Source organism: Protomyctophum parallelum, assembly GCF_964188405.1.
Source record: "Protomyctophum parallelum genome assembly, chromosome: 10".
Classification (NCBI taxonomy): domain Eukaryota; kingdom Metazoa; phylum Chordata; class Actinopteri; order Myctophiformes; family Myctophidae; genus Protomyctophum; species Protomyctophum parallelum.
In genome coordinates, this window is record NC_139704.1 from 25,038,858 (window position 1) to 25,056,849 (window position 17,992).

The following is a 17,992-nucleotide window of genomic DNA, read 5'->3' on the forward strand; positions in this document are numbered from 1 at the left end:
GCGTGCGTCACGGGGGGACGCACGCGAATGAGCGCTGGCTTTCAAAGTTTTAGCCTATGACTGGTCCAAAACGACTGGCCTCTCTGGCTCCTCTCATAATCTTATTTAGTAGCCTCTACATTTAGTTTCCTCGACGTCCTGGGTAATCCATATACAAGCAAGAAACACAATAAAGTTATGAATTTCAATTTACCGGTAGCTGCACTGTCTGTATTCAACTTTACGCCATATATCCATGTGGGATTGCGTCTGTGCGCGTATGCAGGGAGGGCCGGGTGGATAGGGAGGGGAGGGGGTTTGTTTATTTAGGCATGTAGAGGTGATTTATATAATTAGTATATTAACATCATATATAGGCTACTTATTAATTTGAGTTTTCATAGCCATAGCAGGCTATTTACTTATTAGGGAGTGTGAGTTAGTAATAATTATTATTATTATAATAATAATAATCATAATTGTGATTATTATTATTACCAGTAAGACGCCCTGAGGGCGAGAAGCACGCATCCGCCTGGCCTGGGTGACAGCAGACTGCTGGGCGAGCGCTGGGGCTTTGGCATGAGGGGTCAGATCGACATTTGTATTTTGAATCATGTTGTACATTTTATATATTTTTTTATATACTGCAATCATGTCTACTGTAAATTATTTATATCTTGTTATAATGTCTTTATTGTATTGTAGAGGCCTCGTATAAGCCCCCAGCCGCTTCTGGCCTCCTATAGCTCCTAGCACTTTCCCTTTTTTATTTGTATGCTTTAATGTATATGTAAAAAAGTTTGAATGGATAGGTATCAAATGGGTAGGTCAAAAGGGAGACATCGAAGAGGAAAGACGGATGGGGAAGGATCAACATATGGAATGTCAGAACGGGTCAGCTCCAAAGGTTTGAGGTCAGATCCTTGGGTCAGATGTAGAGTTGCTGGCCGGCTCCATATACGATCTGTATATATACGATTCTAGGTGATGATCCAGTCTTCTCTATGGAGACAGCCATATATGGCGTGACCTGTCACGAGGCGTAATACTGACGGCCATATATGGTGGTGTGACGGACGGATCGACTGACAGGTTTCGCAGGGTTTCATAGTAATCTATACATTTTAAGGTCAGGATACCGAATGCATCGAATCAGGATAGAGAACTGCATACAGAGAGCAGTGCAGGATAAACAAAATGGGAAGAATGATCGTGCAGACGCAAACAAATTAGTTCTCTCTTCTGATTGGCTGAAATGTGTAAATCACCTGAAAATGTATTTTCTGCTCTCTAAAAACCGGGACAGACCCCTATTACTGAAAAAAATAAACAATTATTACTATCAGCATATTGAGCATATATATATATAGCCTATATAACCTTTTCGTTCAATGTGATCTTAGGCAGGCAGTAATGGTCCAACCTCAAAGCATCTGACAGGCATGATGGAAGCTCTGAATGCTGTCAATGGGGCTCCCTCTTGTGGTGAACAGGCAGCATTGTCACTCTTCAAAATAGTCTGTTGGCATGATTCATGATTCATTACGTTTTAGTACTAAAGCCTCAATTCAATACTTATATATATTTTTCTATATAAAATACAGTTTGGTATAAAAACGTAATAAGTAGATACAGTATTTGTCTTGTGACATGTTTATCAATTCAATTCAATTCAATTCAAAGGCATGAGAAAACATACGTTTACATTTCCTAAGCAAAATGTGGAACAATACGATCAAAACAAAATGTATGTACAATTAAAGTCAGAATCTCCAGTAAATCATTCTATGTACCGATATCTCTCGATGCAAATAGTGCAGGAATACACACAATGATGATTAGTATAGTCTTCAGCAGTGGTGGTTCCCAAACTTAATGTCAAGGACCCCCAAATTGACACTAATAAGCCCACGGACCCCCATTTGAAGAGATGTCAGGAGACAGGAACCCCCATAAGAGAAGATGTTTACGGCTCTAGCAGTGATTCTAAACCATTTTCATTTCATGGACCCCCAGTTTGACATGCATTAGGCTACGGTCCCCCCATTACATGGCATTTCTATCTCTGTATAAAATCAATGGTAATTTAACTCTGAGAGTGTAACAAACGGAAACGGGTCCATTTGGTTCCATTTCTACACTCTCAGAGTTACAGACCCATAAGGGTCCATTTGGTTCCAAACTATCATTTAGCTGGGGACCCCCTGGAACTCCCTCAAGGGCTGCAATGGAAATGAATGGTCTCACTATTAGTAAGTAAGCAACATCAGGAAGAAGCAGGACTCAACCATCAGGATTCAAACTCCATTCTTTATTGTATATGTCATCACACCAGAGAGAGACTAGTGTCTCTCTCAAGAGCTTCCCTCCGAACTCCCCACACACATGTCCAACACATATTTTATACTTTCAGCAGTGTACAGAGTTTCAGGAGTAACAAGAGATGGTCATTCCTTAAATGGACTCTATTCTATAGTTGTCTCACACAGTTTGAAATAGGTTCACATGAGTCGGCAGTCTCTAATGAGTTTGTTAGTGAAGAACAGGTGGTAATTAGAGTGTAGAGTATCATCTACTAGTAGGCTACATTCAATGAATCAATACCATAGTGTTTATATGCATTTTTGCCACCACATGCAGGGCCCCTGGGGGTCCCCGGACCCCACTGTGGGACCGAACCACAGTGGGGTCCCAAACCACAATACACAACTAAGTTGTGTATTGAGTTGTACTTTTCATGTGAAATGTACCCATTCTGCAAACTGTTAATAAATATAGGCTATACTTCAATAAATCAATAAATTCCAGTTAATTGATATCCTTCCATCACAACAGCTCACGAATCTTGCTGCATCTGTTTGCACATCATACTTCGCTCAGCAGATATGGGAGGTTTTCAAACTCTCCTTGGGTGATTGTCATCTGTGGAAAGTATACACATATTATGTGTATGCGTCATGGGGGTTTTCTTACCACATTTTCCATATTTAATCATGTCATTGTCATCTTTCTACTGTCTGTTACCTATACCCTGTCACATGATGATAAATATATGGAATTTTACAGTGATTAATATACTGACCTGATTAAATAACCCATGATTCGTTAATTTCGTTGTATTGATTGACTGAAGTATTTATGAATAACAGATTGGAGCATTGAGCCTACATTTCAAGCACAACTCAATACAAAACTGTTAACTGTTAACCATAGCATTACACTTGTTTACATTTACAATAGGGTCCACCTTGTTCAATTCATCATAACATTTGGAGACGTAGACGTACAAATATACACTTCTTGTAATTTATTAACTTTACATTATGTGTATATATATATATAATAGTGTTTTTATTTTTTTAATAATATTAGTGGAATCAATTGACTCAGGATTGACTCGGGATTTCTCTTATGCAATGCAACATGCGTACTGTCCATAGATAGAGCTGTAGCCTACCTGTTTGTCATGGGAGTAGTCTTGTCACATTTTCCATACATGACCCATGCCATTGTGACACTTTACAACTTAAGTTTGATGCGTCACCACCATTCACCACACAAGGTAAATACTACTGGCCGTTATTTGCTTCAGCAGGGCATGACGATGGACGCTTGGGCGGACACCAAGAAAAAGAAATAGCCGATCTACAAGCTCACAGTGCGTCGCGGAAGCGACGCACTGTGAGCTTGTAGATCGGCTATTTATTTCTGCGCGAGACACCGCCTCGCGACGACGCATAAATGGCACGGCCGTCGGCCGTGTCCCCCCGCCCACCTCCACTTTGAATACACATCACGGATTGACGTTGACTCTTCTCTCTTCTGAGAGCTCCTCTGGGTGTGGATTGAAGACAGACGAAAAGTAAGTGACGAAAACATTGGTTTTTTATTAGAATTTAGTGTCAGAAAGATGATGATCGTCGGTTATGTTCCGTCTTGTGTGCTGTACAGCTGTAGCAGCAAGCCCCCGTACGTTTGCAGCTAACTTCCACCACGGCTGCTCCTGCTTACTACTACTGCTAATAAACGTTTACAAGAAAGCCTCCCTCTTGTCTTCCCTTTCCTCGTTATTCGCTTGCTCGCTTGTTTGCATTTATATATTATACCTAACCGATCGGTCGGTTTGACGGTTTATCATCGCGAACGGTGCAGCTATCGTTGTTTTGGTTGTTGTAAATCTAAAAGTGGACTTTTGATTCGGTGGAGCTATAGCCACAAAGGTCTATTTTTAACTTGCTTTATTTACTTACTTACTTACTGGCTGTGTTGTGGAGATTGCAGTAATGTTAGACACGGCCCGGGCCCGTCTGTCTGTGGGGGGATTATAAGGAAGTTGGCACTTTTAAGGGTGCGCACATAGGCCTCCTCCTTAGAACGATCCCAAGAATGTCTGTGAAGTCAAGTGTGATCTATCTTACATACATTTCATATACTGGAATACATGAAATGTATGTAAAATCACAGACATTCTAAATGGGCTACCTTAGAACCAGGACGGATGGATGAATTGAAATGACACTTACGTGTTTACTGGCCTGCCCTGGGCCTGCTGCTCTCTCAGAATGAAACTACGGTATGCTTTATTGTGCCACTCTAGTCTAAATGATCATTGTTAGTTTCTGCTGTAGCTGTTAATTTAAAGCCCCAGCCCCCGTAGTGTTCAGGTTGTGGGAGGTCAGATAAGATTTCCCAACTGGCCTAATCCATAGCTCTAATGCGCATTAGATCTATGGACCAGAGCTACTATAAACCTAACGTTACAGTTGCCACACACTAACATTGGTTTGTATTTTAGAAGTAACCTAACAAAAATGTGTAGCAAGCCTAATTATAGCCTCAACTGTCAACATTTTATTTCTGGGGTCAAATACTTGGGCTCACATTATGTGTGGTTCAGGGGGGGGGGATTCACTCCCTTCTCCAACCTGTCTGAAACTGTCACCCTTTTTAGTCTGTTAAGACGTTTTTATTTTTGGGTTGGTCACCGTTGGTCTTAGCTGTGCTTGGGCTAGATTACAAACGTCATCTGTTGCTATAATTATTGTCACAGTTTGTCAGACATTCTCTCTGTGAATGGCCTCTGTGACTGTGTCATCTGAAAGTGAACTTTTGTTTTCGATGAGGGAACTTTTTTTTTCTAGCACAGTCACAGTGTTGACCAATTCAAATTCGGAGACGATGGTAATTTTTTCCATTGTCCATAAAATGCAAAGCAGAAAAACGGGAGGAGTGTGTTCCATGTAAAACCGCTGTCGGGCTGGCCATGGAACAAGTGGGCCTGTTGCAATACGCAGAGTTTCCTCAGCATCCTGTGCTGCCTGCTGTCACCCGTTTAAAAAAATGTTGTCTTATGAAAGCATGAGTTTAGCCTTTCATGCAAGACCATGCCACTACAGTTGCTGTAGGTAAAACCCAGGCATGTGATACATGGGTGGATATTATCAAAGATCAGGTTAGACCTGATCTTTGGTTCTGGATCAGGGGGGCACTTGAAACTCTCAAAAGCACTTGTGGACCACCCATCCGATCCGACCAGTTGACATTTTGGCTGCCGTGTTAGATGGGGGTGGGGTGGGGTGGACAGCGTGCATTTTCAGAGGAGCATGTTTATTTTAACTATTTTTTTTATTGAACTTTACTTATTTGGGGAAGAACATTGAGAGAATGACTGCTCTCTTTTTCAAGGAGTACAACATGATCACAAAGTACAAATAACACAATTTTGCATAAAGTGAAATATAGTGGACATTATGATGCTTGCTAATACACTGGGCTTTACAGAAAACAGGTACAGTCATTAATTATGTGTTGCATCAACAAATAGTGCCTTAAATGACTATAGAGATCAGTTTGTCCAGTTTCAGAGATTCTTCCTAACGATCAAATCAATCAATGGAACTAAACCCTACTTAAATTCCTACTAACGAGTATCGATATCACAATGAAAACTCTCCAAGGTTTTAAGATTGGCATTTTTTTTTTTTTTTTTTTGTTATGTTATCAATTAAATCGTGGTGTTTTGCCAATTGTTTGGGGTCTCACTTGCAATATCCTCACAGCCCCACGGGTCGAGAATTGCTGGTCAAGTGGAAAAATAACAATACACTGCCTATAGTATGTCATACTGTACACGTGACACTACAATACAGTTCAATTCATTATGTTCCTAAAATAGACAAACCATAGTGATGAAATGGTTGACAGCTGTCACAGCCTAGTTTCACAATAGCACCTGAATGTCTCTGTACTTGATCTGAACTGCATGTTGTCAGAGGGACGTTTCAGGAAGGTTAAGCACAATGGCTGAATGGACCACATCCTCTTTTGCTTTGTTTATTATTGACATGGAAACGGAAAGTTCTGCACGCCAACTAGAGTCCGTTCAAACAATTTTAATTGGCAAAAGTGGTAACGTTTCGAATTTCGAGCCAAGCAGACTCTCCCTTAGATAGAAGGCTGCTTGGCTCTGAGTCAAATTAAAAACTCTTCTGAGTGCATACAGTATGTTGGTTTCTATGTCACTGGCTATTTTTTGGATCCAGTACCCTACCCACTACCCATCCGATCTGGTGGGCATGTCTTGTTTTATTTTATATGTTTAGATCTTCTCTGGATTTTGGAGAGTACTTCCTCAGCTAGATTCCCATGGAGGAATGAGAATCCTAAGCAAGGAACTGGGAGGAGGCGTTTGTGTGTGACTTGGTGTGTGTACTGTTTTCAACTCTCATTGCTATGGCAACATGTTCAACTTGTGTTAAAGGTGCCATCGCCCACATATCATCAGTAAGCTCTAAGCTGAACAAACGACTGTTTTATCTGTGAATCTGTTTGTGGCACCAACAACGACAACAAAAAAAGAGAATGAAATACCAATGGCAGTACATACATGCATACATACTGTACATACATATTGTACATATAGGTTTATTTCCTCACCCTGAGGCTGCTTATTTTCTAATAAAAACCCGATGCCAGTCAATAATGGGTAATTATAATGGCTGTCTTTTTGGCAATACTTTTCCAGGTTTAAAGCCATGAGTTACCCTGGATACCCTCAGCAAGGAGGATACCCTCCTCAGCAAGGCGGATACCCTCCCCAGCAAGGAGGATACCCTCCACAACAAGGGGGCTATCCTCCCCAGCCCGGAGCATACCCTCCCCAGGCCGGAGGCTACCCACCGCAGGCAGGGGGCTACCCCCCACAAGCAGGGGGCTACCCCCCACAAGCAGGGGGCTACCCCCCACAAGCAGGGGGCTACCCGCCTCAGGCCGGAGTATACCCACCCGTGCCACAAGCAGGTAAAGCTGTGTTCACTAGGCCTCCTGCCTGTCACATTTATGGCTTAATCGCCTAATCCCAATTATTTGAGATAATGGCAATTATTTTTGCATAATCGTCAATCGTTTCCATCTTGAGATGTCCATACATTTGCAAACATTAAACAAAATAAAGCAGATCTACAAGCTTACAGGACGTCATTTCATGACGTGTTGTAAGTTTGTAGATCAACTATTTCCGCTAAGAAGATTTTTTTTTAAATATGCCAGCGATTTCTTTGTATATTTAAGTAAGTTATTTGTCATATCTGCCTGTGATTACGAAGCCTAAAAGGCCAACAGAAATATGAATTGTAACGTTCCAGTGTACAATGCAAAAAAACTAACAATTTAATTGTTAATCATAATTATTTGTGACAATCGTCAAGTTAAATTTGTAATCGTGTCAGCCCTACTGTTCAGTGCACCTGTGCCTAGCCTACGTAGAAAATTAAAAGGTGGTGTGTGTGTGTGTTGCAGAGGTCAGATGGACAGTGAGTGACAGTCATGTACTCTCTGTGTACGTAACGGGCATCACAGGGTTTAGATTTTAAGTGAGAGAATGCTTGTGTTTTCTGCTGTTGCTAAGAGAAGCAGCTCTCTCACACTGACTGCTCATTCAGTGTGTCTGCTGTTTGGAGCCTCTTATTCAACCTGCTAGCTGGTAGAGGACTGAGACACTGGACAGTGAGCATGAGCAATTAAGGACGGCTCATTCCTGTCTCAATCCAATATGGACAAGATTCCACTCCTTTCTGGCAGCAGTTGTTTTTGGCAGCACATTTTGATTTTAGTTTGAGTCATACTGTAGTCTCTTGAATAGTTTTCATTTAGTTTTAGTCACATTTTAGTCACCCGGAATGTTTTAGTGTTAGTCTAGTTTCAGTCGAGTAAATATCATAAGATTTTAGTCGACTAAATTGAATTGTGGCGGGCCTTGATGCCGTAATGACTGTTTTTACACCTGAAAATAGCCGATCTACAAGCTCACAACGCGTTTCAGCGCAACACGTTGTGAGCTTGTAGATCAGCATGCAACAGATTGTAAAATGACTTATACTGCATCTCTTGTCCACTAGTGACTAGTCCCTTCTTAACATTTTAGTCTAGTTTTTATTTGCAATTGTCAATCTATTAAGTCTTAGTCATCACCGCGGCGGCGGTGGCTCAGGGGTAGAGTGCCTGGATTGTAACCGTAAGGTTGCCAGTTCGAACCCGGGCTCCCCCAGAGTTACTGTCGAAGTGTCCTTGAGCAAGACACTGAACCCCTAATTGCTCCCGATGTGCTAGTTGGTGCCTTGCATGGTTTCCGCTGCCATCGGTGTATGAATGTGTGTGTGAATGGGTGAATGTAATGCACAATCTCTGTAAAGCGCCTTGGATAAAGGCGCTATATAAATGCACCATTTATAGCTTAGTTCCATCTAGTTTTCGTCAGTGGAAAAAACATCTTTCGCCTTAGTTTTAGTCTACGAAATCAACAGTTGGCAGTTCTGCACTAGTCGGCAACTTAGTGACCCACTGAGCAAGGCTTTTAGATGTCTAAATGGTCTAACATTGGTCTAAAAACTGGGGTAAAAATGGTCTAAAAAAGTTTTTTTGCAGTCTAGGCTTAGATTAGACGTTGAAACAACGTCGTTTCTACATTTAGACCTTGATTAGCCTGGCTAATCGAGGTCTAAATGTAGACCGTCTATATACAGACGTTGAAACGACGTTGTTTTATTAGATTAGACGTTGTTTCAACGTCTAATCTGATTTCGGTTTGTCTGTTATCTGCTGCAGGCAGCTGGGGTGGCGGGCCGGCGGGCGGCTATCCCTCCATAAGTCTCAACAACTTGCCCAACCCAGGATTCAGTGCGGCCAGTCTCCCTGCCATGGTAAGCGTTGAATGGAAAACACCTTCACCCTCACTCACCACAGAAAATACCCTCAAATGTCTGCATTTCAACATAATCACATGATTGCGTTGAATGTTCCAGTTAGCATGAATTATACATCCAAAACATCCAATTTATGTGATACGGTAAGGGTTTTTCAAAGTCCCATCTTATAACCCTCTGTGTTGTACTGTAGCTTCATCAGTTTTCCTTTCCACTTCTCTCGCATGAGTAATATAATCATGTACCGCATTATCCACTCGAGCCAGTGCTTTTAAAGAAGGCTGCAGCAACGATTAATCGATTAATCGTAATTAAAAATTACATTTAATATTAAATTAGTTTTTTGCAATTGTGGGCGTTTTTCTACTCAACCATAGTCTTTCCAGTGTAACAGTGTAAATGTAACTGATACAGAGGAGTGAGCCATCTCTCTTTCCTTACAATCTGCTGATAGTTGCACATGCACAGTAGCAACTGCAAAGAAAAATATGACGCATAACAATTGTGGCGCCCTATGCAGAATCACATGTTATTGTTATGCAAGATTATCTAAAGTCTGAGGCCATTTTACCCTCAACATCTTGAAGAAAAGGATTACCTGCAGTGTTGTAGCTGCGTGCAGGATTATAGGATCAAGAACCAAAAATATGGCTTGAATATTTATTATTACCTTTTAGACTGACAGATGTGTAGGTATTCTTTAATCAAATGTATGCAGTCCGAATAAGAGTAAAGAATTTATTTGTCTTTTATTTGAATAGCAGCCTAATATGCAGCTGAGCAAAATGTATTTTTAATCAATTATTCATCTTTAATGTCTTTATATTTGTCTTTTAAATAATCGGGCGATTCATCGATTATGAAAATAATTGTTAGTTGCAGCTGTACTTTTAAAACCTGACAATCTGCCGCAACCTTTCTCCCTTTACCTTTGTTTCAATTCTGTATCTGTGTAATTTATGTCGCATTCAAATGTCTAACAAATATCTGATAATTCAGAAGCTGATGGCACATTTTATAATTTGGCATGGTCACCCTTTGTTTTGGATGTTGGCTTGTATAGCAGGTACATAATCAAGATGTGGGATAAAAGTATTACGAGTACGACATTAGTCAAATATTTACATGGGTAGTGGGATATCTTACCATCCATAAAATAAAGTGTGACCTCTGCTTGCATATAATTCAGGGAAAATCAGGGTTCTGTGCATCTTTTATGGCATGCTAATCTTTTCCCAATCACAGGGCCAACAGATCTCTGCTGCCATGGGGGGATTTACTCCAAACCCGTCCATGTTCCCCCAAGCCCCTGGGGGGTACCCACAAGCCCCTCAGCCTATGGGGTTTGGTAATCCCCCCGCTAACCAACAGCCATATGGCATGTACCCTCAGCCAGGAGGGACCATGCCCCAAGGGCCAGGAATGGGCTACCCTGGACAGCCAGGCCAGGCCCCGGGTGGATACCCTCGCGCGCCATCGCCCAACCCTTCCATGCCCGGTTATGGAGGAGCCCCGTCGCCAGGGGCAGGGTACCCGAAGGCCCCCTCACCAAACCCGTCGTCCATGCCAGCCTATGGTGGAAGCTATGGTGGAGCCATGCCGGTAGCACCTGCCATCAATGTAAGACGCGTTCAAAAGGGCATAAGGTCTTGTATGCCGTAGAACTACTGTCCGAAGTTTTGAAATGTCAGTCTGATGCAAAAATAATATTTTGTAGTTATTCATATACTGACTGATTTGCAATGGTGAAGTCACTCTTGTTCTTAGGCCTGTCACAAATAATACACAATCGCCCAATTATTAACTATTTGAGAAAATGGCAATTATTTTGCATAACTGTCAACATCGTTTCCATGTTTCCTTTCGGCTTTTCCCTTCAGGGGTCGCCACAGCGAATCACCTGCCTCCATCTCACCCTGTCCTCTGCCTCCTCTTCTCTCACTAACGTCATGTCCTCTTTCTTTCTACATCCATACATCTTCTCTTTGGTCTTGTTCTTAAGCCTTCTGCCTGGCACTTCCAACCTCAACATCCTTCTACCGATATACTCAGTACTATCCCTCCTCTGTACGTGTCAAAACCATCTCAGTCTGGCCTCTCTGGCTTTATCTCCAAAACATCTGACATGTGCTGTCCCTCTGATGTACTCGTTCCTGATCCTATCCATCCTTGTTACTCCCAGAGAGAACCTCAACATTTTAGTCTATGCTACCGCCAGCTCTGCTTCCTACATACATTTTCATACATTTTCCAAAATGAGCAGAAATGGCCGATCTACAAGCTTACAACACATCACAAATTAGCAGATGATCTATTTCCGCTATTCTTAAATATTTGTGAAAGTATAAAATTAAACGTGTCTTTGCACATTTACGTTATTTTATTATTTTATTATCATATCTGCCCTGTGCAGTTTGATTATGAAGTCTAAAATTCCAAGCAGAAATTTAATTTGTATTAATTATGTTCGATGCCAAAAACACTTCAATTGTTAATCGTGATTATTTATGTGACAAGTAATCATCAACGTAATGCATTTGTGATGGTGACAGCCCTAGTTGTTCTTTCAGAGAGGATTCCGGGGTACAATCAAGGACTTTCCTGGAGCCGACCCCCTGAGGGATGTGGAGGTTCTGAGGAAGGCCATGAAGGGCTTCGGTGAGTTCCTTACCAGAATCAACTTTATTATCACATCACAGTTCATCAAAGTACAAAGTTGCGTGCAATTTGTTTCTGTGCATAGTTCCCATGCACAGAATTTAGCAACAAACACAGGAGGGTACAAGTAAAGGGCCTTGCAAACGTGAAGCGAGGAACTCAGGCGTTGTTGCCTGGATCAACACGGGTCTCCTCCAGGTCTGCTCAAGAGGGGCGCAACAACGCAAGCGTAAAAAAAAGTGAAACAGAATCCAGGTCTGGTGAGTCGCGGGCCTGTGCACGTAACGAGCATGCGCGCAACAAATTCACGGCACCGCGCTCACATAAATACGCTTGCGTTGTCGCACCGCGACTTCTCTGAGCAAAAACGCAGGTCTCTTTAAAAATGAACTATATGCCCGTTTTTTCAGCGATTTCAGATAATTTAGAAGCTTGGGCAGCCCTTATTGGACCGCTCCTGAAATGTACATGAGCTATTTTGCCATGTATGAGGTAATTTAACCCATTCTGACTGGGCACCCATTTTGGTGTTGGCATCATGTTGTGCTTTAGCTATTGAAAAATAGCAGATCTACAAGCTCATAGCGCGCCACCGAGTGGCGCGCTAAGAGCTTGTAGGTCTGCTATTTTTGAAAAATCGAAGAACGACTGACATAGAAACATAGCTTTTTCAGAAAACTGTCATTTTCAAACATACATTTTTAGAATCTGATCTCAGGTCAGAATGGGTTAATGCACATAATATGCGTGTGCTTTCAAAACACTTCATGCCAGTGAATGAACAACAATGTATAGTCTTATGTGAACTACTAGAAATGTAATTGGCTGTACTGTTGTTGTTGTTGTTTGACGTTGTGGGCTTGTCCGTGCAGGAACTGATGAAAATGCCATCATCGAGTTGCTGGGAAGTCGCTCCAACAGGCAGCGTGTGCCTATGTGCAAGTCCTTCAAAACTGCCTATGGAAAGGTACCTCTCATGATGATGTTGAACTTCTTTAGTTATTAATTGCTTTTCGAAACGGGGTTATAAAGTCCTTTACCATGAGAGAAAAACAATAGTAGAGCTTGTGTCTAATATTATGTGACGAGGCCGTAATATCAGAGTTGTCTGGTTATCTGAAAATACAACACGGCCCTCTGGTAGCGTCACGCACTCTCTTTAGCTATGCTATAAATGTGTAGCCTGATTATCAGACTGTAGCTTTCTTGGGCGGGGTCTTTGGGCTGGATCCAGGCTAATAAATGTGTGTATAATATATTACATAGGTATTGATCATTATTGGCCCTCCAAATGGCCCTATTCTCATCTAGAAGACTATATATATATACTACTAACATGATACTTTATTTGGGCCTCTCGGCAGACAACCAGTTGCAAATGAAACATAAATGCGTGACTTGGATTGCATTACTAAGAGTGTGATCATGACATCCAGACAACAGGTGCTGATGCTGCCAGTGAAATGGGACAGGGGGTCGCATGTCCTCACAGCTCATTATAGCTGGGCCACAGAGCATTTCCCCCCAAGCAGATTCTTCATAACAGTATTAGACATAGACATAAAAACGTAGTCGCCTCTTCCGGCTCTGGGGGCCGTGTCAAAATTGAAGGCACAATTTTCCTGAGATTCCTTGCGAAGCGTGAGCGGAAGCTTGTCAAGCTTCCGTGTGCGTAACATAAGTCGCGGAAAAGACGCGCTGTGATTGGCCAGTAGTCACTTAAGTGACAGCGAGAGACATGAAGGAGTCGCATGTGTGACGTCACGTCACTTGGGCAGAAACGCGGCGTGCCTTCCCTCTGGCACCTCCGCTTGACTTCCTGCCTTCATTGGAGACACGTCGCTCCAATGAACTGCAGCGGCAAGTGAGGCATCTATTTGTTTTTTGTATATAGTATTAGAGCAGGCTATTGAATCATTCTAACCATGTCCATGTGTCTCTTACCTCTTATCAGGATCTCATTAAGGACCTGAAATCAGAACTGTCTGGAAACTTTGAGAAGCTCGTTTTGGCCATGCTAAAGACCCCTTCCGAGTTCGATGCCTATGAGCTCTACAGTGCCATCAAGGTTTGTGCTACAAAAAAAAGGAAAGTCTGACAATGTCATCTCAGAATCCACATGTAAACATGGCATGGCTCCTATGTGAATCTGTGATTCTATGTTGCCAGCCTGTTGCATATATCTATGATGTATTAACTTCAAATATGGGCACGTTTTCAGCTTTACCAGAGCCCCATATCAAAGGTCTCCTCGCTGCTAACGTGCCTATTGGACAAGGATGTGTTGGGGAGGGACTTGGCGAAGGGCTAATTGTGTGCGAGATTAGCTCGCCTCCTGCAAAGCCATATTAAATGTATTTGCAGTACTACTTCTGATTATGTCAGGGAACAAAACAAACAAGTAGACTACTTGTTTTAGCGACAAAAAGAAAATCAACCAGATGCAAACAAATATAATGTAAAGTAGGCTGGTGCTTCAAGGATCAGTGGGACTGGAATACTAAAAAGGCAGCGGTCCGAGAACTCAAAAGGTTAAAAAAAAATTGAGTGCTCGGATGACTGCCTTTACTTTACTTTACTTTAGTAGTAAATAGTTTTGTTTTTACAGAAACATAACCTTTTTAGTTTTTATAGAAACATGACAGAAACTGACAAGTGTTTGATCCTCAACAGGGAGCGGGAACTGATGAAGCCTGCTTGATAGAGATCCTGTCCTCTCGCAACAACGCTGAGATCAAGGAGATTAACGTGGTTTTCAAAAGAGGTAAAAAACCTGCTTCTCTCACTGCCATCCTACCAACGACTGCACACGTTGGGGCCCCATTCACTATCACATTAATGGATTAACGTTCTCAGTCACCACAACTGAGTTCAGTTTGAGTTCACGTTTGCAAGTGTATGGAGTGTATGCGCATGCATAAAGTGAGTGGCAAAGTGAGTGAGTGCTAAAGTGAGTTTAACGTTGCTTAACCTCGTTTAATGCAATCAGATAAGGCTCTTTCTGTGAGGCTGCAAGGCAAGTACATCGTTTTTTTTGCCACTCAGTAGGCGTTCCCACATAACTTCCGGGTATGATGATGATATCACGCTCAGACCCTCTATTACAATAGCTCAGACCAGCAATAGAATACATGTTCAAAAGCATCTTCCATAAAACCCTAATGGTCTCTGATATTTCATAAACTTAAATTGACTTTATGTAACTATGTAGAACATAGAAGGAGCAGTTCACTCAAAAAATGACAAAAACGTACTGTACACACCCCATGAAGCTTTGAATTCATGGACTTTTGTCGCATTCCTAAAATGATAATTTGATGACCGGCGGAGTCTCCTGAGTCTCATATTGACCGATAACTCGTCAAATTATTGTCTCAGGATTGATAGAAAATAAGTCTCAGAAATAATCCATCACCCAGGGGTCAAGGTTCAAGGTTAGTTTTATTGTCCCTTGCGGTAAATTAGTTTGCAGCCAGATAATGGTAAAAAAATACACACAACAAACATTCAAAACAAGACTAAGATCTAAGAATTCATGACATTCAATAGTAGCAAAGTCAGCAAAAGTGCATTAGTGGGCAATATGTGCAAAGAGGCAAGAATAAAGTGCTGTCTGCTGTTCAGCAGCTGAATAGCAGCCGGGACAAAGGTCTCTAGTGCATTGAAAAACTCGATAGACCGACAACACCCTTGTGTCGGTCTATCGACTTGTCTGACCTACAGTACTTCACTTACTTAGCCTTCCTTTGTTAGCTCTTTGACTGCCACCAATTAACTCTGGCGCTGTCCCATAATTCTGCCCAAATTAACCGGAAGTAAAGATCGGCCATTACTAATCTGCCGATACGATGTGTTAAGAGGCAACTGTAATTGGGAGTTCTTTCATGATAAGTTATGTTTTTGTACAGAGTACAAGAAGTCACTGGAGGATTTCATCGAAGGGGATACCTCGGGTCACTTCCGCAGGCTCCTGGTCTCGCTGGCCCAGGTACAGATTCAACGCACATTACTCCCTAATATAAAACCCTCATCGGCCCATATACTGTACAGCATGTATGTGCATTAGCAATTCCGTTTGTGATCGTCTTGTGATTACTTTTAGGGTAACCGTGATGAACGTGAAACTGTGGACATTTCTATGGCCAAACAAGATGCTCAGGTAAAATAAATGTCAACGTTTATATCTGTATATCGGTCATCTTTTCCACTGTGTTGCTAATTAATACAAAGCTGTTTTACTTTGCGTGTGTGTGTGTGTCAACATTTCTTCTTATAGTCCCTCTACGCTGCTGGAGAGAACAAAGTGGGCACGGATGAGTCTAAATTCAATGCCGTTCTGTGTGCCAGGAGCAAACCCCATCTTAGAGCAGGTATGGCATGTAGTACACCAGCACAGCACACTGTTTTCAAAGTCAATTATAAATCGTGAGTCATTTCTTTACTAGAGATGTCACAAAGTAATTTCTTCATACAAACATAATACTCGAAGAACTGAGAATATCAACTGAAATTCTGACGTGTGTGTGTGTGTAGTGTTCCAAGAGTACCAACAGATGTGTGGCAGGGATCTTGAGAAGAGCATTGACAGAGAAATGTCAGGAGACCTTGAGAGTGGCATGGTGGCAGTGGGTAAGTCTGGCAAAGCTTTGGATAGAAGCTCTATATTAAATACACCATTTACCATTTATGTGCTCCACTCTTTTGTACGGTGCTAGTTCACTATGAACGGTGCTGTTCCTGTGATAATCGTCTTGTAATTACTAGTAGATTAGACTTATATTCATCAATTTATTGCGTAGCGGTAGCACACATTTATTCAGCAAAACTATTTCATGTCAAGGACCCCAACAATTATATGTAATTGGCTGCTGACCTCCATATGTTCCAGGGACCCCCCCCCCCCCCAGAAGCAAAGATTTGAGTTAGAAACGTTCGCTCTGAAAGAATATATAGTCAAAGATTTGTGCAACATTTTCAAGATTTAAAAAAAATAGCAGATCTACAAGCTCGTAGCGCAGCACTCTGTGGTTTACTTTAGAAACACCAGCAATACTTGCATGATCTAAAGATTAGATTTTTAGATATTGCTGGTGTGACCTTGAAGGTCAACTGTGTAATCAACTGTGTGTTGAATTTTCCCCTACTTTTCTACTTTGCGTAGCGCGGCACTCGTTTATTTTGATTGATTATTTTATTAGACGATAACAAATGCAAAACAGTACATGGTACAGTCAAAGCACATTGATCCAAAAGGATAGCACCGAAAAAAGACCTTGCGGTCTTGTTTCCATTCGGGTCCCATGCATTCATTCACAACACAATGATGACAATAATCGAGATATCTCAAAAACATTCGAAGGGTTGGTATAGGGAGTTTGGGCAGTCATCTTCTCTCCTTTTGACCCGCTGACATTGATAGGTGATTTTTCAAACCGGTGTTAAAGGAAGCCAGTGATTTGTTTGTTTTGGCATTCCACACCTGAGTGGCAGTGCTGTGGAAAGTGAATTTACCCATATTTGTTCTATATGTGGGTGGCACCAGATCATTATTTATACTCCGTCTAGTGTTGTGGCTGTGAGAGTTGCTCACCTATGTGAGGTAATCAGTTAAGTAAATGGGGACTGAGGGCACAGAGGGCAGGGCTGAATTTACAATTGAATGTCAGCCCCATTTTCAACTGCTTGACTCTGTCTTCTACCCGGAGCCATCCTATGCCATCAAAATGCGTTGCATAAAGGTGGGCCATGGGCCCTAGGCCTAGAAGGAGTCGGATTAGTTTGTTCTGGGAGGTTTGAAGTTTCATTTTTTGTGACAGAGATGTTCGAGAACCAGGAGGTACAGGCGTAGTCAAATATGGGCTGAATAAGAGCTCCAGCTAATGTCCTGAGAGCCCTCTTGTTAACAAAGGAGGAGATTCTCCCCAAGAATCTTGTCCTTTGATTTACTTTATTGATCGCCCTTGTTGCCTTCACCTGTCAGCTTGATGTCCAGGATACAGCCCAGATATGTAATCTCTACTTTGCTAGCAATTACAATGTCGTCAATTCTGACACTGAAATAATTTACCCTACTAAGGGAACTAACCTAACCCTTAACTTTAGGGGAAATAAGGACATTCCTCTGATAGATTGTGCACATCCATTAAGCCTAG

At 41.8% G+C, this 17,992-nt stretch overlaps 1 protein-coding gene across 2 annotated transcripts in view; it reads left to right on the forward strand.

Moving 5' to 3' along the window:
• The first annotated feature begins 3,742 nt into the window (after positions 1–3,742).
• anxa11a (annexin A11a) overlaps positions 3,743–17,992 on the forward strand; it is a 19,010-nt gene continuing 4,760 nt past the window's right edge. The window contains exons 1-12 of one of the 2 annotated variants that reach the window (XM_083775644.1): positions 3,743–3,844; positions 7,007–7,281; positions 9,085–9,179; positions 10,428–10,802; positions 11,753–11,840; positions 12,713–12,807; positions 13,795–13,908; positions 14,514–14,604; positions 15,749–15,828; positions 15,943–15,999; positions 16,117–16,210; positions 16,374–16,469. In XM_083775644.1, the coding sequence (XP_083631770.1) occupies positions 7,017–7,281; positions 9,085–9,179; positions 10,428–10,802; positions 11,753–11,840; positions 12,713–12,807; positions 13,795–13,908; positions 14,514–14,604; positions 15,749–15,828; positions 15,943–15,999; positions 16,117–16,210; positions 16,374–16,469 (1,450 nt within the window). In that variant the 5' untranslated portion in view covers positions 3,743–3,844; positions 7,007–7,016. The remainder of the gene's footprint in view (positions 3,845–7,006; positions 7,282–9,084; positions 9,180–10,427; positions 10,803–11,752; positions 11,841–12,712; positions 12,808–13,794; positions 13,909–14,513; positions 14,605–15,748; positions 15,829–15,942; positions 16,000–16,116; positions 16,211–16,373; positions 16,470–17,992) is intronic. The other variant, XM_083775645.1, reaches the window with a different exon arrangement.